At 39.7% G+C, this 23,122-nt stretch overlaps 1 protein-coding gene across 1 annotated transcript; it reads right to left on the minus strand.

Moving 5' to 3' along the window:
* Window positions 1-1,907: 1,907 nt before the first annotated feature.
* rbms1b (RNA binding motif, single stranded interacting protein 1b) lies at window positions 1,908-21,926 on the minus strand. Its single transcript, XM_089002421.1, has 13 exons — window positions 21,632-21,926; window positions 17,417-17,583; window positions 16,067-16,125; window positions 14,190-14,281; window positions 11,477-11,634; window positions 10,619-10,698; window positions 9,410-9,525; window positions 8,669-8,718; window positions 8,496-8,583; window positions 7,751-7,801; window positions 7,042-7,152; window positions 5,889-5,969; window positions 1,908-4,969 (listed from the first exon to the last, which is right to left on the minus strand). The coding sequence occupies exons 1-13, from the start codon at window positions 21,680-21,682 to the stop codon at window positions 4,898-4,900; spliced, it is 1,176 nt and encodes a 391-aa protein (XP_088858547.1). The 5' UTR covers window positions 21,683-21,926; the 3' UTR covers window positions 1,908-4,897.
* Between the last annotated feature and the right edge of the window lie 1,196 nt (window positions 21,927-23,122).

A 23,122-nucleotide genomic window follows, 5' to 3' on the forward strand; every position in this document is an offset into this window, starting at 1 on the left:
TTGATTACTACATTTTGCTGTATTTTTTTCAAGTTTTATGTCCTTTATAACAGTGTTTTTCAACCTTTTTTGAACCAAGGCACGTTTTTTTACATTGGATTTTTTTTGCGGCACACCACTAACCATCTCGGAGGAACGAGGCAATCGGTGACGTGTTGCCACACGGACGAATATTAAATTACACTCCCAGTCTTTTTTTCAGCACGGACAACGGGCAATGATATAATATTGGCAGAAAATGATTAATAAATGTTTGTAAAATTTTTAATTTGAAAAAGGGGCATTGGATAGTTTCTCACGGCACTCGGGTTGAAAATCACTGCTTTATAAGACACAAATATATATATATATATATAACAAATGACAAATTTGAGGCATTGTAGCCTATGCAAAAACAATCGTTGTCTTATTCACCCCCAAAAAATATGAATCCACTTTAAAAAAAAAATCTCTCCTTTTATTTAAAAACAAATCAAAGTAAAAAGAATAAACCTGATGCAGAAATCTATAAAGGGGAACCAAGTTCAACCTTAACAAACACGACCAAACACACATAAAGAAGCTATTTTTTTTTACTGTACAAACAAATCACCACAGGCAAGAATGTGGTACAAAAACTAAATGTTTCATAAACCTTTTTCCTCAATCTCTGTACAAAAAACTTTTCTTTTGAAAATATAAATTACCTTTCTTTTCATGACAACCCAAAGACTGTTTGACATGGTTGCTTGTAAAAGCGGCTTTTCTTCTTGACACATTTTTTTTCCGACCTCGACGCGATGGCACTTGATTCAGACGCCTTCTCGGGCAGCAAAATATTACAAAAACGCGATTTATTTTAGCTCTCAGTCACGGGGGAGATGTTGGGGGGTGACACATAACCTCAGTTAAAACGTTTTGACACCCAAATAATGGCTCTTGTGACTTTGTCTCCACCTACGATGGGGTGCCAAACTACAGTGATACCTCGGTTTACCCTTGGCTTCCGAACCTTTCGGTTTACGAACGTTACATTTATGAACATTTTACGACAGTGAGAGTTTCAACTTTGATAGTTCAAAGGCAGAGTGTAGACCGCAAGGTTAAAATATCCCATCAATCAGGCTCCACAAACAACCCGCACAAGCCATCTGTACACTTGATGCAAAAAGCTATCGACCCAGCTGAACGGAACACAATTGAGGAACTAGGTAAAATTATCGCAGAGAAAGCACCTACAAGGGATCATCCATCAAGATGGTGAAAGAAGGTTACGTTCCTTATCAATAGTTTAATGCTGATGAAATCGGCCACTCCATTCCATCAAGCTATCAATGACCATCACAAAGGTAAATAAAACGACTTTATTCTACAGCACAGTTTATTTCTTTCATTATAATACCATAGCACATTTATTATACATAAAATAAGGTATATTTTGTGTATTTTTAAAGCTTAGAAAATTTGAAAATTATGTTTTATGGGGACCTGGGAACGGATTATTCTCATTTTAATGGTTTCCTATGGGAAATTAATTTTTGGGATACATACTTTTCACCTTATACACTCTGTCTGGGAACCAATTAAGTTCGTAAGCCAAGGTATCACTGTATTTAGAAAATGAGCACAGAGCAACTGAGGTGAAAGTAGGAGTTTGTTTACTAAAGCTAAGAAGCATGCGGTTGAACCCCCCTCACCTCCCATTTCCTGAAAGCAAAAATACAGCCCGGAAAAAAAAAAAAAGGAAACGACGCTGCGTGAGCAACTCCTGAGCTTCAAATTTGGTCTGGGAAGTGAGCTGGACTTTGCTAACCCGGTTTAGAACTGAGAAACATTGGAAAAACTGAGGTAGATAATCTGGTCTGATTGACCACTTGTTGGAATAGCATCTTGATCAATAATATTAACCCCCCCCCCCCCCCCCCCCCCCCCCCCCCCCTTAAAAAGACATTGAAAGCACCACTTCTCATATCAGATCAAACCAAATTTGTTTTTTAACTCATTCACTGCCAGACGTGCAAAAAATGTGTCCACTCCAGTGCCAGGGTTTTTGTCATTTTCACTCAAATTGCACGACCCGTAGCATATTGAATTTTAGGACTACATAAACATTCAATTGAGCGTAAGAAACCTTAGACTCTCTTCTTTCATCAGAGAATAAGAGTTAATTCCTAAATTATCTCGGTCTGGCGTTATGAGCTTGAAATGAGGGCGGCTGTCCAAAATACAATGTAGTACATATTGTGCATATTGGTTTATATAGGGCTTTAACAATAGCTAAAGCAGAACAAAGCGCTAACATGGACAAAAGGGAAATGCTTCCACCATGTAGAAGGGGGGGGGAAAATATCGCTTTATCGGCACCCAAACAAGAACAAACAAAACCGAAATAAATGTTGGGAATGGCACTTGATGTCATATTTTCAATTCCCAAATAAATTTGTGAATGGCAGTGAATGAGTTAAGGAATTAAAAACTACTCACGTGACACTTTTATCACAAAAAAAAGTTAATTCCTAAGTTATATGGGTCTGGAGTTATCTGAGCTTTAAATGGGGGGCAAGACATGCTTATGTTTTTCTACTTCTTCCTTTCATAACTTTGCTGCTGTGTTACTTCCGGGTAGAGTGAAGGCTGGCGCGAATGGCTGCCGCTGCTCACCTGCACAAAAAATCCTGTGACTGTAAAGTGTCCTTTTAAAGGCGCTTAGAAATTAAATGGTATTATTATTATTATTATTATTATTATTATTCTTAATAATAATTGTTAAAATGTTTACATTTTTAAATTCTAATTTGTAATTTTTAATTATTTATTTTTTGTTTTAAATTTGTATTTTTTTTTTTAATTTTTATTATTATTTTTTTATTACTATTACTATTATTACTATTAAATGTACAACAGGCAAATGCTGCCCCCTCGTGGAAAGGGGAAAAAAAACATTGCCAGAGGTCTGACCAGCGCAAGACTAAACTAAAACCCGAACAAATTCGGGAATGCCGCTCCACGTCATATTTTCAATTCCCGAATAAATTCCGGAATGGCAGTGAATGAGTTAAACAGTCATGATCAGATTGCCTCATCTCCTTTTCTGTCAACACAAAAACACTTTGTGGGATTCCCGCGTTAAGAAAAGGCACAATCCGTCCTCCGTCGCTAAAAAGCTTCCATCGGAGAGTTCAAAATGTCCGTTTTCCTTCCCGTAGACGAACTCGTAATCTTTGGTGTTTTTAAAAACAAAAAAAGTGCCGACTGTTGGGTTTCCTATTTCAAAATGGAGGCACGACACAAGGCGTGTCTTCCTGGTAGCTTCCATAAAAAGGCCATTGTCAAAGGCTTTGTTGTGTACGTGTGTGTTGTGTACGTGTGTGTGTGGGGAAGGAGGTATCCAATTCGAAATCTGTGTTCCTTTTAGCTTGTTAAAGGACAACCGACACCTCCGGTCAAGTTGCGTCCGTAATTTGTTAAATCACTTCAAATGACTTTGACTGAGCGTATTTTGCAAAGATCCCACCGCTTATAGCTATATTTTACCATTTAAGATTCAGGAAGTCTTGTTTTTGAGTTGATGACGGTTCCTGACGTGACGTCACGGAGGGAACGCCCCTGACCGAGAAAGCGATACGCAATGCATTTTGGGTACTTTGTTTGGTCTGAAAACATCGTTTTGATGCATGTTGATGGCGAGATTAGAAGGAAAACAAATAAATAACGCCACGGTGAATCATTGTGTGTTGCACCAAGACTACTATTTGATACTAGCTGACACAAATTCCCAGCAGACAAATCAGCCCATTTCCAACGGAGCTTGGGCGCCATCTTGTGCATTTTCTGGGCGCTACATTAGAGTCCAGACGGCTCGAATTGATACGTAATGACTTCTTTTAATCGATTGCAAACATTTATGCTTTCCTCTTCAGAACTATTTGAATCATATTCATAACTGGATGACTAACAAGAAAGGATCTTTTTCCGAATCTGAACTCTCTGAAGCCATTGTTTTGATTCTGGAGCAAGGCAGTTTGTGAAAGAGTATCCTGGCGCGACGTCACTAAAAGGGGGCGGGACCTTCTGAAACTCGGCTTCTCCGAGGGCATTTTGAAAATAGTTTTGAGACACTTGAAGTCATTTTTATTGTCGTTTTGCATTTGACTAAAAATATCAGCCTGCGTGCTTTGTGTATTTTAGATGCTATAAAACGTTTTTCTGATGTCAGTTAGGAAACAAAAAAAATGGTGTCGGTTGTCCTTTAAATGAGAAATAAAATAACAAATCCACAAGATCTTTAAGCAAAACATCTCGCACCATGTAAAGTATTTTTTTCCCCCCAAAATAAATATCAAAATAAAATCAATAGGTGTCAGTACATTACTACATCGACTCCGTGTTGGCCCGCTGCAGCAAATATATGATAATAATAATAATAATAATAATAATAAATCACATGACATTAGCTTATTTACAAAGCAACAGCCCCTTTCTTCCATTTTTTTGTGTTTTTGTTGCCGATTTAAACAATCGCAAAATTGTTAAGGCAAACTGTAATCCGATAGAATTTTCATCTAAAAGCACGACGTAAGTGGTGAAAAAAAAACATGAAACATTTCGCCATGGCAACACTCGCACAGCAAGCACACATAAAAAAAACACATTCAAATATTAAAGCGGAAAAAGAAATTGATCGCCATATAGGGTTGTTTTTTCTTATTGTATTTCTTGGCAATCTTTGGTAAAAAATAAATCTTTTTTTTCTTGTATGAAAATAATAAAAAAAAACTTTTTTTGAGAATTGTTTTCGACAGAAAAATAAAATAGCCTCGCCAAAATTGCAAAACCAGTGCAAAAAACGGTGAGGGAGATCCATAGCGTTTCATTGCTTTTTGTTACTGTAGTGGTTGTCCAAAACGTTAAGTCTGCACTACTTGCTTTGTTGGTAGACGTACGACGACGGGTTGCCCAAAGTGTCCACTTGAGACGCGACTCCGTTTTCCTGTAAGAGAGAACGCCACGTCGCCAATACAGTGATACCTTGGCTTACGAACTGAATTGGTTCACAGATAGTGTGTATCCCAAAAATTAATTTCCCACAGGAAAGCATTAAAATGAGAATAATCCGTTCCCAGGTCCCCATAAAACATCATTTTCTACTTTCTAATTTTCTACTTTCTAATTTTCTAAGCCTTAAAACTACACAAAATATACTTTATTTTATGTATAATAAATGTGCTATGGTATTATAATGAAAGAAATAAACTGTACTGTATAATTAAGTGGTTTTATTTACCTTTGTGATGGTCGATGGTTTGATGGAATGGAGTGGCCGCTTTCCTCAGCATTAAACACTTGATGCTTCTTCTTATACCATCTTGAGGAATGATCCCTTGTCGGTGCTTTGTCTGCGATAATTTTACCTAGTTCCTCATCAATTGTGTTCGGTTTAGCTGGGTTGATAGCTTTTTGCATCAAGTGTACAGATGGCTTGTGTGGGCTATTTGTGGATCCTGATTGTTGGGAATTTTAACCTTGCAGTCTACACTCTGCCTTTGAACTATCAAAGTTGAAACGAGTCCAAATGTCACTCTTTTCTATCCATTTTGTCACTCTCTCTTTATGTTGTCTGCCTGTCTCTTTAATGTTTAAAACGCCCCCACTCAACTGCTGCGTTCTTGACCAATCACGTGGCTTTAACCGATGACTAGGGGCGGGGAATAGAGGACCAAAACAAGCCGGCTGCCATTTTCTTTTCGGAGAACGGGCTTGTTTGTGTAACCGGAAAAATAGTTCATATGCCAAGGTAAAATTTTCATAAATTTAACATTCGTAAACTGAAAAGTTCGTAAACCGAGGGGTCACTGTAGTTCCCCATTTTTTCCGAAAAATGTTTTGCTTCAAGGTGTTGATGCGCTTACATCTCCGGGGACGGCCGCCGGTTGCATGTGGGTGTACTGAGGGATGTAAGCACTCTGCATCGGACTGCTGTTGGCCATGAACTAGAGGCAGAGAAAGATGGGAGTTGTAGGATTTATGTCACAACTGGTGGCGCTTTGACATAAGAGTTGAAAGTGTTGCCTGACCACGGTCATAAATCAAAACGCTGTCTCTAAAATAGTCTTTCCGTGTCGTAAACAAATGTTTTAGCTGTTTGCCTTTTTATTTATTTATGTATTTATTTCTGCATGTATTTATGAAATGTATTATTATTATTACTGTATCTATTAGCTAGCTAGTTACCTACCTATTTATTTGCTATCTTCTAGCTGGCTTGCTAGCTATCGTTTAGCTATCTAGCTGGCTAGGTGACTCTATCTATTAGCGACTGTGACTGTAAAGTGACCTTGAGAGTTTTGAAAGGTGATTATAAATAACAGTTATTATTACTGTATCTATTAGCTAGATACCTAGCGAGTTTTCTATCTATTTGAGTTACTTTTGGGTTGAGTGAACGCTGGCGCGTGTGGCTGCCGCTGCTCACCCACAGAAAATCTTATCCAGTGACTGTAAAGTGACCTTGAGAGATTTGAAAGGTGCTTATAAATGAAATGTATTCTTCTTCTTATTATTATTATTATTATTATTGTTATTATATTTACAGTAAAGTCTCGTTATATCGATATCGGATATATCGATAGTCCCTGTTATATCGATACTATTTCTATGCACGCACGGAGAAAATTACATGCAAACAGGGTCGGATATATCGATAGTCCCGGTTATATCGATATTTTTTCGGACTCCCTTGAATATCGATATAACGAGACTTTACTTTATTTGTAAGGAAAATATTGCAGTATCACTTTTGGCCACCCGGTGTCAGCGTGTTTTCGCCTCCCTATCATGTTGCCGTTTTGTTAAAGGTAAAGCTCATTTAGGAACCGGTTTTTAATGACCGGGGATGACATCAAAGTTGTGGAAGATCCTGAAAGAAGGTCTTATTCGGGAGAGCTTGAAGGCTTGGCAAAGTTTGTTTCATTTTGGGGGCGGGGGGATGATTTGTAACAAAGGGAACTGGAACTCCCCCTGTTACTCGAGTTTTTTTCTGATCAAAAAGCGCTGTTCTCTTACCGCTCCTGCATTGCCCAAAGACATATGACTCATTTGCTGGGCCAGCGGAGTCATTAGGGATGGCGGCTGCATTGACAACGACGGCTCCACAGAGGGCGATATGACCGCACTCTGGAAACAACAACATCAACCCCGTAAATGTTGAATAATAATAATAATAATAATAATAATAATAGCTCTGTATAAATCACCTTATGTGCAGCTTCCAAAAAAAAGTTTCACTTCTACTCTGAACAATAATTCTACACATATACACACATAAACACGTATATACAGTACATATACACATACATATATACAGTACAAATATATACATACATATATATACCCATATACATACAGAACTATACACAGTTTACATACATACACACATACACATTATTTTATAATATCACATATCTGTAAATGACTTTCGCATTGTCAAAAACACTATTTCAGATATCAATTAAGCATGAATCCTACCTAAAAAGATGCACGCAGGTTAATGGTATAGTCATTAAATAGATAGAAAGTTAGCGAGCTCGCTAACGTTCTATCTATTTGAGTTACTTCCGGGTTGAGTGAACGCTGGCGCATGTGGCTGCCGCTGCTCAACCACAGAAAAACTTATCCTGTGACTGTAAAGTGACCTTGAGAGTGTTGAAAGGCGCTTATAAATCAAATGTATTATTATTATTATTATTATTAAGAAAAAAAACTGGGTGCTTACGGGGTGTTGCATAATGTAGGGCTGATGAGGCATCCAAGACGGGTTCTGCATCTGGATCATCACACAGAAGGAAAAAAATGATATTATGCTTATGATTCTCTTTTTCTCGCTGACACGCCTTGCATAGACAGGAATGTGGTTTCATTGTGTGTGTATAAGTGGCGGTTGTACTGGATGATCTTAAAGTAGCGATACCTGAACGCTTCTATATATATTATTTTTTGGTTTAAATTTAAGTACGTTAAAATGTATTTATTATATTGTCAATCTCAAATTGAACTTTAGACATTAACTCTTTCACACCAGGCGATGAGCAAAACTCTTCCTTCATCAGAAAAGTTAATTCCTCAGTTATATGGGTCGGAAGTTATCTGAGTTTGAAATGGGGGCGGCTGTTCCAAATAAAATAAAATGCATACATATTGATTTATATAGCGCTTTAACAACGGCTGAAGCTGTCACAAAGTGCTAGCATAGACAAAAGGCAAATGCTGCCCCCCTCAGGGGAGGGAAAAACATTACAGGAGGTCTGACCAGCGCTTTATGTGCACCCCCCCAAAGAAACACCAAAACCCAAACAAATTTGGGAATGGCACTCCGTCACGCTTTTAATTTCCCGAATAAATTCCGCAATGTTTCGAGAGTTACACTACTCTTCAAGCAATGGGGATATTTTAAACACAAATGGTGCCGCAGCACATGCAGACATCGATGTTCTCTCGATTAAATTGCAACAACCAACAACCTGGTAGGCTGAAAGCGGCGACATGTACGTGGATAAGGGCGTGTGAGCAATCATCCTGTTTGAAATGCTGTACGCTGTCGGGAAGAACCTGTGCGCATCAAAAAACATAATCACGCAGAACAATTAGTGACATTGACGACAACAGAGCGCAAAAAAAAGCAAGCTCAACGTACCCGTTTTGCATGGCAGCTGCACTGGGATCATACGTGAGGGTCATTCCGGCCTGAAAAGAACAAGTTGAAGAAAAAAAACAAAAGAATGGATTGTTGTCAGTGGTCGGCCGTCAGGGCCTGCAAGGCCTTCTCTACTGGCCTAAAAATATTTTTCCAGATGTGTGTTTTCGTATTTAAGCATTTAACCAATCACATTTCAGCCATCATTTGTTATCAGGGTCAGAAATCTACCTGGACGCCTTCACTATCGATTCTGAAGGCCCCGAAGAATAAAATAAGTGTCGATGAAACTGTTGCTTTAACCAATCAGAGTTTGAGTTGGCAACCCAAGGCCTTCTGGAAGACGTTCGCAAATTATGTTTGGCTAGTCACTAGCCAATCATCGTATCACTCGCTGCTAGTGATAAGTGCATACTGGCCAGGGCTAGCACGATGTATTTGTAGCCAGCTGCATAAGCATATACATTTTTGTGTCGATTTAATAGGGGTTGGCTGAAGGAGAACAAATGGATTTGGTTGCAGATATACTATACATAGCTAAGAAGCTAGCAAAAATAGCAAATAATATTGCAATTTTATGAGGTTGTCATGAATACATACGTTCATAGTAAAAATTCAAACAGTTTAATGATAGTATTCACAAGTAATTTGCTGGCCAAACAGTAATATCACACCATACTCACAGCTGATTGATTCAGACCTAGCACTACTGAAGGCCTAAGTGTGACATGCAATGCTTACCAGTCTGGCGTTTCCATCTCGAAGCCAACCTCGACCGTTCTGAGCAAACTTGTTTTGGTTTTGTCTCTTTTTCTGCCCGCCGTCGGCAAACTTGCAAAGCAAAGGTTCAGTGGGTGCTGGGGGGGGAGGGGGGGCACAAGAGAATTAAAACCAAGCTTGATTAAAAGCAGTCTGGGTGTTTTCGTGTTTTCCCAACAGTCGTTTACTAAGCGGCCGGATGACACAAGCTTGTAATTTGCCGACCGTGGGCCTGTAAACCCCCCTCATGACCCCCCCCCCCCACGGCCTTCTGAAAGGAGGCATGGCTGCCAGGGACTATTTCTGTCAGATAATCCAGTTAAAAAAGATTAAACTGGGAGTGGAGGCCACGGTGAGCCTCTTAGGCTGAATGTATACGATCCCTCTCGCCGTAGACCCCGATTTGGAAGGTAGGAAATGGTTGTCTGACACCCCGCCCCCCCCGCCACCCGGAAACCAGTTCACAGTGACCGAATGATAGGAAATAAAGGCAGAAATTGAATACAGTGATACCTAGGCTTACGAACTTAATTGGTTCCCAGACAGAGTGTGTAAGGCGAAAAGTGTGTATCCCAAAAATGAATGTCCCATAGGAAACCATTAAAATGAGAATAATCCGTTCCCAGGTCCCCATAAAACATCATTTTCAACTCAATAAGACTTAAAACAACACAAAATATACCTTATTTTATGTATAATAAATGTGCTATGGTATTATCATTAAAGAAATAAACTGTACTGTGCAATAAAGTCGTTTTATTGACCTTTGTGATGGTCATTGATGGCTTGATTGAATGGAGTGGCCGGTTTCTTCAGCATTAAACACTTGATGAGGAACGTAGCCTTCTTCTTTCACCATCTTGAGGAATGATCCCTTGTAGGTGCTTTCTCTGCCATAATTTTACCTAGTTCCTCATCAATTGTGTTCTGTTTAGCTGAGTTGATCTGGGGGCGGGGAATAGAGGACCAAAACAAGTCGGCTGCCATTTTCTTGTTAGGAGAACTGGCTCGTTCGCAAAAGACACATCACTCGTTGTGGCAGCTCCGTGTGTATCCCGAAAAATAGTTTGTATGCCAAGGTAAAATTTTCAGGAATTTAACATTCGTAAACCAAAAAGTTTGTAAGCCAAGGGGTTCGTAAACAGAGGTATCACTGTATTGCGTTTTTTTTTTTAATGTGATATTCTTTACCTGGGACACCGGCGGGCGTCTTCATGAACTTGCCGTTGAAGTGAGAAATGACAGCGTCGCATTTTTCCGTCGATTCCATCCTGAATTTAGGAGACAAAAGAGCGCAGTCGGGTTAGTGATTAATCGGTGCATTTTTATTTAATTCTAGCAGAGATTTGCAAAGCTGTCGCATAATTTCCCATGACACAGCTCGTCAATTTTGCAGTGGCGTATTCAACAAAAAAACATTTTGAGGCAGTTGGTGAGTGTAAATAGGGTTATAGCCTGTCAAAATGTGTTTAAAAAAATTGTCATTCACTGCCAGCCAATGTATTTTTTGTCATTTTCATTCAAATTGCAGGACCCACGGAACATTGAGTTTTAGGACTGTATAAATATTCAATTCAGCGTTAGAAACCATAAATGCTCTTCTTTCATCAGAAAAAATACAGTTAATTCCTAAATTATATGGGTCTGGAGTTATCTGCACTTGAAATGGGGGCGGCTGTACAAAATACAATCCATACATAGTTTATATAGCGCTTTAACAACAGCTGAAGCTGGAACGAGGCGCGAACATGGACAAAAGGCAAATTCTGTTCCTTTGCGGAAGGGGAAAAAACATTGCCAGAGGTCTGACCGCCGCTTTATCTGCAACCCAAAAAAAATCCTGAAGAAAACCGGGAATGGCAACAAATCAGTTAAAGGGCTTTTGAAAAGATGAGCAAGCCCACCACAAAACGTTCCTCATCCGACGTCATTTGAATCTCGTGTTTATAGTTCAAGTGTAACGTTTCCAGCATCGACACTCAAAGTAGGATATTTCCAACCTGCCAGCAGTCCTGAAATGCTAACTCAGCAATGGCTATTTTGACCTACCTGGCAAAGCCTACTCCTCTGCTCGCTCCGCCCGAGTCCCTCAAGATGCGAGTGGATATAACCTGGCCAAAGTGCTTCAGCATATTCTTCAGCTCCTGCTCGTCCATGGACACGGGCAGGTTGGAAATATACAAGTTGGTTGGGTCTTGCTCTTGTTGCTGAAATGAAAGGGGGGCAAAATAAAGGCACCGCAGGTTTAGTGGAGACCAGTTCATATGTGATGTTAGCTCGAGGTCCAAAATGGCCGCTGTGAACAATTGTTGCCTAGAGCTGTACGTAGTCATGTTTTTTTTTATGCTAGCATCAGCTCATTTCTCTTCTAATAGCATCAGCAGAAATGTGAGAGATGGCCGCATCCATTACCAGACGGTCAGCAAGGTGACACGTGACCAGGGAAAAAAAAAAGGTTATTTTTAAACAGATTTCACGGTAGCAAAGTGATGAACGGAAGAGGAAAGGAAAGAAAGAAGTAGAAAACAAAAATACAGGAGCTGCTGGAAAGGCAGCCACTCTCGTGGCGCCATCTTGAAGTCAGAGGCTTCGGCCGCCACGTCCGCCGCCATTGCTGCCTACTATCTATTTGCTGGCTATTAGCTATCTATTCGCTAGCTAATTGCTATCAATTCACTAGCTAATGGGTATCTATTCGCTATGTATTAGCGATCTATTCGCTAGGTGTTAGCTATCTATTCGCTAGCTATTAGCTATCTATTCACTAGGTATTAGCTATCCATTCGCTAGTTATTAGCTATCTTTTTGCTAGCTATTAGCTATCTTTTCTCTCGCTAGCTTGCTTGCTTTCTATTTGAGTTACTTCCGGGGTTGAGTGAAGGCTGACGCGTGTGGCTGCCGTTGCTCACCCACAGAAAAACTGATCCTGTGACTGTAAAGTGATCTTGAGAGTTTTGAAAGGCGCTAAGAAATGAAATTTATTATTATTATTATTATTATTATTATTATTATCCTTATAACCCGGTCGGTGAAAGGAAATAGAATCCAGAAAAAAAAACTGGTTCAAAACTGGTTTGGCAAGATCAGAACGGGGAGTAAATGGCGTCGTGTTTTGAGCATCTTGATCGTCAATCTGCAGGCGGGAGACGACGCAGTTGTCGAGACGCCGCGCGCAGCTAACGTGACTTCCTAAACGCGATTTTTGTGGTACGAAGAGTATAGATGAACTATGGACGACCTCGGATGGCGTACGAGAAGGAATTCTAGAGGCCTCTTCATGTGTTGGTAATTGTAATTTAATTTGCATACTTAATGAGGTTACGGCGCAGTTGTCAAACTCCAGGCCCCGCCCCGCCACGTCATCATGTGTCCTCGCGAAAGAAAATCATGTCAACTTGTATGACCTTGATGTTTACGCCCATTTGAAGTAATAGTTTACAAATTATTCCAGCTGACTTGAATTTTGATGTAAGAGTGTCAAACCAATCCAATAGCAATTTATTATACATAGAATAAGGTATATTTTGTGTAGTTTTAAGGCTTATTTAGCAAAGAAAATATGTTTTATTGGGGCCTGGGAACGGATTGTTCTCATTTTAATGGTTTCTGATGGGAAATACATGTTTAGAAGACGAACTTTTTGCCTTCCACACTTTCTGGGAACAAATTAAGTTTGTCAGCTGAGGTGTCATTGTATTACATTTGGAGCACACAACAAATTCATGAAAAACTAGTTTTCAAATTTTAATTAAAAAAAAAAAGACTTATTGTGGTTTACATACGACAATTTGAAATTTTAGTTTGTACTTTATCATAATAATAATATATTTCATTTATAAGCGCCTTTCAAAACTCTCAAGGTCACTTTACAGTCACAAGCAGCCACATGCGCCAGCGTTCACTTAGCTATCTTGCAGTAATAGCGCACAGTCAAGCATGAATTCCTCGTAATAATAATAATAATAATAGTAATAATAATGTGAAATGTAAATTTCTCCACTGTGAGACTAATAAAGGCATATCCAATCCAATCCAATCCAATAATGCATTTTATTTATAAGTGCCTTTCAAAACTCTCAAGGCCACTTTACAGTCACGGGATAAGTTTTTCTGTGGGTGAGCAGCGGCAGCCACATGCGCCAGCGTTGCCTCAACCCGGAAGTAACTCAAATAGATAGAAAGCTAGCTAGATGACAGATAATAATAATAATACATTGCATCTACAAGCGCCTCTCAAAACTCTCAAGTACATAGCTAATAGTTAGCCCTATAGCCAATAGCTAGCTAGCTAGATAGCAAATAGGTAGCTAGCTAGATAGCTAGATAAATATTGACAGGTACACTACTGCATGTTTCCGAACACGTCTAGTGTTCCTGCAGAATGAGTAACATAGAAGCGTGAAAAAGGCACCACGATGACGTTTTTATGGTTAAAGTGCAATATTTTAGACAACAAAGATTGTTTTCAAGAGCTTGGTGATGGTTTACAGATCTGTCGGACAAAGGGGAGAGAATTAAGAAACTAGCGACGGACGGGCGCGGCGGACGTAATGGCAGCCATTTTGGCAAGGACACAGTCAATCGGGTTTGTAAAGCTATGCAATCTCCTCCCCATTTGTTCGACTGGCGAAGGGATAAAAAAAAAACAGTGAAACTTTGTTTGATGGATGCGCAAAAAAAAAGGGGAAAGCAAAACGGTTTACGTGTTTGCAAAACTCGAGGCAGGGTTTATTTTATTTTTTTTCCACGTTTTTTTTCTCACCTTTGCCATCTGAGCTTGAAAGCCGCTATTCTTGAGGGCAATCACGGCGTTCTGAGCTGCGGTGGGACTATCGAAATCCACAAATCCGTATCCTGAGGAGACAAAGAAGGGGACGCGGGACAGTCAGGGTCACGTACGTTCGTCAATAATATCATTTTCCTTCTGGATGAAACGAAAGGTTAATTTGTAGCATCGGCTATGTCGCTAACTGCGGCTCGATATGCTTTGGATGCTGGCGGGAAAAAAAAAAAAAAGTGCTGACGTGCGGCGAGCGCCGTGATGCGAACGGCTGAGGTCGGCGCTTTGTTCCGCGGCGTACAAACATGGCCGGCTCCTCCTGGAACTATTTTTAGCCCCGTTGAAACTAAATAAAAGCGGACGCGCGATTGTTCTTTAAAAGCTGAAAAGCTTATGTCGTAGGGGTACGCTGAACATTTGGAAAGATGGCGGATTGAAATTTTGAAAGATTTTCAATTGGAATGGCTCACTCAACACAGTCGGTCGGCTACTTTTCAGGAATATTCTCAGGGATCATTTAAAGGACAACCGACACCATTTTTTTGTTTCCTAACTGACATCAGAATAAACATTTTATAGCATCTACAATACCCAAAACACGCAGGGCTGATATTTTTCGTCAAATGCAAAACACCAATAAAAATGACTTCAATTGTCCCAAAACTGCCACAAAATGAGCTCGGAACTGGGGAGATTCAGAAAGTCCCGCCCCCTTGTTCATGACATCACTATTGGTCACACACTGCCATGCTCCAGAATCAAAACAATGGCTTCAGAGACTTCAGATTCGGAGAAAATCCTTTCTTGTTACTCATCCAGTTATGAATAGGATTCAAATAGTTCTGAAGAGGAAAGCATGCATGTTTGGAATCGATTAAAGAAGTCCTTCCGTATCAATTCGAGCCGTCTGGACACCAATGTGGCGTCCCAGAAAATGCACAAGATGGCGCCCAAGCTCCGTTGGAAATGGGCTATATTTGTCCGCTGCAAATTTGTGTCATCTTACACCTTCTTTATGCGTGTTACCAGTGTCTGAAACTCATGATAAAAAGTTAGCGGACACCAGGGCAGACAACTCTGAAAAGTTGCCTGCCTGGCCATAAAGTTGTAAGCCGCCCCGTTCAAATTTCCATACTCGGCACAGCAGCCAATCAGAAGCCTGTTTCGTGCTTCGGACTATACCGCGACTGTAAAGTGTACTTGAAAGTTTTGAAAGGTGCTTAGAAAGAGGAGTCCACGTGGTTTGTAGCGGTTTGATTGTAGCCTTTGCTTTATTGAATAAAACAAACGTTTAATTTGAAAAAAATATTATTATTTTTTTCTTGCAGAAGTTGTCGTCCACCCCGGCCGAGACGTTTTGAAACTTGTACGCCCGACGTAAAAGTTGTACGCCGCGGGCCTCCGGGCAGACGTTATTTCAAAGACTGGTGTTACCGCAATTGGCTGCAACACACAACGATTCACCATCGCATTATTTATGTAATTTTCCTTCTAATTTCGCCGTCAACACTGTGTTTTCAGACGAAAAAAAAAGTACCCAAAATGCATTGTGTGTCGCTTTCTCGGTCAGGGGCGCTCCCTCCGTGACGTCACTTAGGGCATAGTCATCAACTCGAAAACAAGACTTCCTGAATATTCAGCACGAGTCATAAAACGTAAAATATAGCTATATGCGGTGGAATCTTTGTAAAATGCACTCAGTAGAAGTGATTTGAAGTGATTTTACAAATGATGGACGCAACTTGTCCGGAGGTGTCGGTTGTCCTTTAAAGCAGCTGGACTCTTGTTTTCATTAAAAGTGTCCCAACCAACGCGAGCTAGCGTTGCGTGAGCGCGCCGTCGTAAATGAGTCCACCCACCTTTGCATTTGTTTGTCGTCTTGTCCAGGATGGCTTTTGTTGATACGATTTTGCCATACCTTGAGGGACAAGCAGAAAGACAATGTATACGTCATATGCATGAGAGGATAAGAGAGAGTGTGAGAGAGCCAGTTGTACAGCATGCAACAAGGGAGGGTTCAGCGACTATGACATCATGGCAGTGGCATGAGATATTGGAAGAGGCTGCAATGCAGGCGTCAACGTCCACAGAATGAGGACGGAAAATGGACGACGACCCCTCGGTGAAGACAGAATTCACTGACGCTACTAACGATTGCGAAAAAAAAAAAAAGGTACTTTAAAGCAGTGTCCTCCCTGTGCCTGTGTGGGTTTTCTACTGGTACTCAGGTTTCCTCCCACATTCCAAAAGTATATGTACAACTCATAAATTTGTAAGCCAAGATGTGTTTTCCATGTAAATGCCCTAATCCGTTCCAAACCCTCCCAAAATTCAGTCCTAAATGTTTTCGTAAAGCATGCACAAGTGTCCATGTTTTTATCTTCCTGTTGTGTTTATGATTTTGCTTTGTGTTGACCATTATGTGAAGCGTTTTGTTACAGCTGCAGCTGTTGTGAAAGCGCCATATAAAGTAGGATCCATGATATTGTATTGTCTATATGGCAATCTCACTGGCTATATATTAGCTATCTAGCTGGCTATTAGCTATTTATCTGGCTGGCTATCTAGCTGTTAGCTATATATTAACTATCTTTGATGTCTTTGGGTTTTGTGAACGCTGGCGCGTGTGGCTGCCGCTGCTAACCCACAAAAAAAAAACTTAGCCTGTGACTGTAAAGTAGCTATCTATTACCTAGCTAGCTAGCTTTCTATCTATTTGAGTTACTTCCGAGTTGAGTGAACGCTGGCGAGTGTGGCTGCCGCTGCTAACCCACAGCAAAACTGATCCTGTGACTGTAAAGTGACCTTGAGAGTTTTGAAAGGCGCTTAGAAATGAAATGTATTATTATTATTATTATAAAAGCATTCACGCATGGCATATTAAGAGTCTTTCTTAATTGTCCCGTGGCATGAATATGAGTGCAAATGATTGTTAGTATGTGTGTGTGTGTGTGCCCTGCGATTGGCTGGCAAACCAGTTCAGGGTGTACCACGCCCGCTGCCCAAATACAGCCGGGATGGGTTACAACACACCCGTGGCATTTGTGAGGATGAGCGGATGAATGGATGAATTTTCGAGTGTGTCATCATCAAAAGCAGTCATTGGAGCCTAAAGCAGTTTTGTATGTAAGAGTGCTGGCGTAATTTGGAACTAGGCAAATCAATCGATGGCAGAGCAGCAGTCGAGAGGGAGCAAGCGCGCTACTCACGGCTGACAGAGTTTGACCAGGTCATGGTCTGTTGTTGATGGCGACAAGCCTCGGATGTACAGGTTGGTTCTGCTGAGTTGCTCCCAGCCCGCAGTGCTACTACTGCTGCTGCTGTTGTTGCTTGGGCTGGGGGGAGCCATGGGAGGAGACAGGAGGTTGACGGGTGACTGGAGGTGGGGAAACAATTTGAATAAGTAAATAAATCAGCATTTCATTACATATTTAAATGTATGAATAAACGAATAGGAAAAAAAGAGAAATAAATACAATAAATGAATGGATAAATTAATAAATGACTGAATAAATAAATGATTGAACGCGTAAATATTTAAATAAATACATGAATAAATCAGCATTTCATTACATATTTAAACAAATGTATTAATAAATGAATAGAAAAATAAATAGAATGAGTAAATGAAAAGATAAATGAATGACTGAATAGATGATTGAATAAATCGATCGAACTTTAAATACATGTCAATAAATAAACAACATTTAAATAAATACAGAAATAAATAGTTAAATGAATGAAATGAAGAGATAAATGAATACATGACGGAATAAATAGATGATTGAATAAATATACTTAAATATAGATTTAAATAAATAAATATTTAGATAATTACATATTTAATTAAATACATATTTAAAATAGTTAGATACATCAATAGTTGAATAAATATGTAAATATAAATGAATGAATAAATAAATAGATGGATAGATGAATAAATAAATTGATGATTGAATAAATATTTAAATGTATATATAAATAAATAGATATTTAGATAATTATATTATTAATTAAATACATATTTAAAATAGTTAGATATATCAATATTTGAATAAATATGTAAATATAAATGAATGAATAAATAAATAGATGGATAGATAGATGAATAAATGATTGAATAGATATATTTGAATACATATTTAAATAAATACATATTTAGATAAATACTTATTTAATTAAATATTTGTTAGCATTTAGATTTTGAATAAATATGTAAATATAAATAAATAGATGAATTAATAAATAAATGAATGAATAAACTGTCAATGGGAAGTTAGATTGGGTCGGCCTTTTTTTCCTCACCAGTAAAATTAAAAGTTGATTAGAATGTAGGAGGCTAAAAGATATCTCTCAAAAAAGTTTGATTTCACTTTGCAGACACATTTAAAAAAAAGGTTCACGTTACATTAATTCATGCGGGTGTAAAAGAAAACAACATTGAATGAAATCTGCAGCCTTGATCACGCCGCTGTGTGAACGGCAGACTGAAAACGCTATTTGCTCATTAATGCCAATCAAGTGCGTGTGAAATAAAATATGAAGAAAACACAAAACAAAACGTGTCAGTGTTATACTTGTTGCAGCCGGTATGAGGGGGAACAAACACAAATTCCACAGTGACTTGTCCTAGTCTGATAAAAAGCTTTTCTCCCCTTCAGGGATTTTTCAGTGATTATCTCCCACAATCAAGTTCTCTTTGGAGAATCTCAAGTTTAGAGGAAGCTAATGGAATCTGAAGCATGAAACCCTGACATGATTGAGCAACCCGAGTGGAGAAAGAAAGGGAGCTTCTTTCGTCTTCATATTGGCGTCACTGGGAAATCAGATTTGGCGATTTTGACAAAATTATCAATCAATAACTCATTCACTGCCATTCTCAAATGTATTCGGGAATTGAAAAGCATGAGTTGGAGTGCCATTCCCAAATGTGTGTTTTTTTTTTTTGTTTTTGTTTTTTGCAGTGGTGTCGATAAAGCGCTGGTCAGATCTCTGGTAGTGTTTTTTATGTGCCACGAGGGGGCAGGTTTCGCCTTTTGTCCATGTTAGCGCTTTGTTCCAGCTTCAGCTGTTGTTAAAAGTGCTATTTAAAGCATTTATTATTTTGGAATATTTGAAAACACTTTTGCATACACACATTTGCATAATTTGTGTCAATCATTGTCAAAAAATATTTCAGCAGACAGATAATGGACAAATAGACTTTGTTTACACAAATACCGATTTATAATCATGATTGTTGTTATTTTATTTTTTTTAACTATTGTGATGTTAACAATTTCCCCATTGTGGGACTAGCTAATGAACTAGCTATCTGGCTATCTAACTGGCTATCTAGCTGGCTACCTAGCTAGCTATCTATTTGCTATCTGTTAGCTATCTGGCTGGCTATCTAGCTAGCTATCTATTAGCTAGCTAGCTTTCTAACTACAGTATTTGAGTTATTCCGGGTTGAGTGAACGCTGGCGCGTGTGGCTGCCGCTGCTCATCCATAGAAAAACTTAACCTGTGACTGTAAAGTGACCTTGAGAGTTCTGAAAGGCGCTTAGAAATGAAATTTATTATTAGTAGTATTATTACCCCCCCCCCCCCCTCACGTTACCTCCCATCCATTCCTCGTCTAAATCAACTGATGAAAAATTGATTGAATTAATTAATGCAGCGTGCATTAAAAAAAAAGAAAAATTCCGGAAAGGATTTCCTGTGATGGATGAGATTACAAACAATAATAATAATAAATGAAAGCGCATTTGTGATCAATAATAATCCTCCTGTTGTCACATGAATACAATAAGGTGACAGTCGCGGTCGCCATCAAATAAAAAACCAAAAAGCCATCAATGTGATTGGGGGGTCAGTTTTGGGGTTTCATTCACCGATCAATTCATTCGGATACACGACTGCGAGAAAGAGAATGGGGAGCGGACGACATCTTATCAGTCAGCAACAGACCAGCTGAGCTTGTCATACTGTATAATGCGCAAGGCTTCCAGTAACAGGCCTCGCCCATTCAGCTCCTGCCACAGGATAACATGAACATGAAGCAAAATGGAGGCTTTATTTTCAGAAATGAGATTCGGAGAGAAATCCAGAGATGCAACCGGGACAAAATGAATGCATCAACGCTTAAAGGACGACAACCGACGTCTCCGGACAAGTTGTGTCCATAATTTGTAAAATGGCTTCAAATAACTTCCGCTGAGCGTATTTTACAAAGATTCCACCACATAGAGCTATATTTGACGTTTTAAGACTCACGCTGAATATTCCGGAAGTCTACTTTTTGAGTTGGTGACGAGTTCTCACTCTACGTCACTGAAGGAACGCCCCTGACCGAAAAAAGGACACATTGTAGCAGTCCTTCCATCACGTCAATGCATTTTGCTGTACTTGTTTGGTCTGAAAACTTCGTGTTGCACCAAAAAGAGGCAGAAGAGGGCAACAAAGCTCCATGTAAGGAATTAATCAGTGGAAACTGGCTGATTAATTCCTGACACGGAGCTTTGTCACCATTTTCTGCCTCTTTTTTAGTGCTACACCCCCCTCCCCCTATTGCCTCAAAATGGCAGGGAATAAATTGTTTAATCGATTGCAAACATGTATGCTTTCTACTTCAGAACTATTTGAATCATATTCATAACTGGATGAGTGACAAGAAAGAATATTCTCCGAATCTGAAGCCATTGTTTTGATTCTCGAGCAAGGCAAGACGTCTTGCCGTGACACCATGAACATGGGGGCGGGACCTTCTGAAACTGGCCACTTCCTGTTTCAAATTGAAGTACTTTTTAGACATTTTAAGTCATTTTTATTGGTGTTTTTCATTTGACTAAAAATATCATACTGCGTGTTTTGGGTATTTTAGATGCTATAAAACGTTTTTCTGATGTCAGTTAGGAAACAAAAAAGTGACGTCGGTTGTCCTTTAACTCGTCACCTTTCAGGGACAATGCTGTCAAATCCAATGCAAAGTGGGAGCATGCCATTTATTTTGGAAGTGCTGCTGGAAAACTTTATTTTCCTCTCATGCCATTCGGGGTTGCTGAGGAGCAACCAAAAGTCAAGTCCTTGGCTTGTTTGTTTCGTTCCTTGATGCACGTCGCCGGTATTCACCTTTCTTCTCGAGAGACATCTGAATCATACGGGCGCTTTAAAATACCGCGCTCTTCTCTTTTCTTTTACCCTCCAACCGAGCATAATAATCCTGGTTTTTCTTCGGTATCGCAACCTTCCATTTTTTTCACATAGCAAATGAATGCCTCACAAGACCCTGAACGCAACACTCCGGTTTCACACATATAAAACATCGACATTAGGGGCGAGTTGATGTCCAATTCGGTTTCGCCATTATTACATCAGTAATAAGACGTGCGGAAGTCAATCGTAAAGGTAGAATAGAGCGAGTGGAAAACGTTTTGAGGTACCTGTTTGCGAAATGGAGTCCTTAGTGCGTTTCCAGTATTAGAAAAAATCATCCTCAGTGTGCCGAAGGGGAGAGTTGGTTTTGACTTGAATAACTAATAAGTCCCACGCCTAAAAGTAGAAAACCGGCTGGCATATGTCGGCCGCTCACTCGGTTGACGACGCGCATAAAAATGAAATTGGGAGCATAGCTGTGGTCACGCAGCCTCGAGATTGTCGACTCTCCGGCAATGGACGGCCCCGTCCCAACTTCGACCGCGGCCCTGCCTCGTCAGTTTGACGGGCTTCATGACTCGCACTCTGCGGGAAGCGGGAGTGAGGCTGAAATGTTGGACCAAACCATTTCGCCCGCCGCGTAGGGGTGGTCCAATCCCAATTTTCATCAGAAACACAAAGATTATATCTACGTTCGCTGTTAGCGGACATGTTTATACTGTTCAAACATAAACCTCATTATTAGGTGACTAATAACATCGCGTATAGAGTACAATGTAATACGATGTTTGGCTAAGAATACGCCTTTGAGCCCGGTATCCCCCTATTTTGTCGTTTGGAGTGTTACGTGATGCATGCTCAACATTCCACTGTGTGGCTTATGGTTCTGTTTGCCTTTGCATGAAACGTAGTTTTTTTTAACATGCCGTGACGATTTGAATTACCGACTGCTCAAAGTATTCTAATTTAGTCACACACAGAGGTGGTGACGGACTATTACAACACTTGTAGTCACGGCGAATGACACTGAGCAGTGACGTCGTTCTTGACTGCACATTTGAATGAGATAGGAAGAAAAATGTACGACGTCACAATCGTCGACGTCACGAAATGTGAAACGTTGATCACATGCTCTTTTCCGTGTCAGCATTGTTGGTTGTTGCTAATATCCTCTCATCAATATGTTACATATTTTGTTACCCGTTTGATAAAAGATGTCACTGATCTTAAAATGACCTCATATTGATCCTTAGCTAAACCCCTAAGTGACATTACAGTAGTCCCTCGTTTATCACTGTCAATGCGGACCGGTTCGTGAGGTGAAAAGTTTGTGAGCTAAAGTGTTTGTAAAACGAGAGACATATAGCTAGCCAGCTACATAGCTAATAGATAGCACTTAGATACCTAGATAGCCAATACATAGCTTATAGATAGCAAATAGCTAGCTAGTTGGCTAGGTAGCCAGTCAGATTTGCTACCTTTACTTATATCCTCCGTATGACGTGATGAGTGAAACTAAATGTCTAAGTTTCCCGCCGTGTGAACTAAATTAACTCTCATTGAGATTTTGTCGGCTTGCTAGCAGAATTTTAGAGACAGAGAAGAAGCCGTCTTCTTATTTTATGCCGTGCAAAATCGACAGATTTGTGTCACAAACCGTCGACGAGGGTTAAGCACCTCCTTGCACACAACGTCTCGATTCCTCGCGTCTTAAAATAGCAGGAAGCTCCCCCCGAGACCAGAGTCTCCAGCGAGATAATACCGCCTTCTTGCTTTAC

The sequence above is a fragment of the Hippocampus bargibanti genome, linkage group LG08, assembly GCF_051943395.1.
Source record: "Hippocampus bargibanti isolate YZ-2025 linkage group LG08, ASM5194339v1, whole genome shotgun sequence".
In the NCBI taxonomy this organism is placed as follows: Eukaryota; Metazoa; Chordata; class Actinopteri; order Syngnathiformes; family Syngnathidae; genus Hippocampus; species Hippocampus bargibanti.

Coding starts and splice junctions, on each gene's coding strand:
- rbms1b (XM_089002421.1), bottom strand. CDS start 21,682: ATGATTTTTTCTAATACTGGAAACGCACTAAGGACTCCATTTCGCAAA. Junction 14,282..16,066: donor GACGACAAACAAATGCAAAG/GTGGGTGGACTC, acceptor TTGTCTCCTCAG/GATACGGATTTGTGGATTTC. Junction 5,970..7,041: donor CTTTGGGCAATGCAGGAGCG/GTAAGAGAACAG, acceptor CTCTGCCTCTAG/TTCATGGCCAACAGCAGTCC.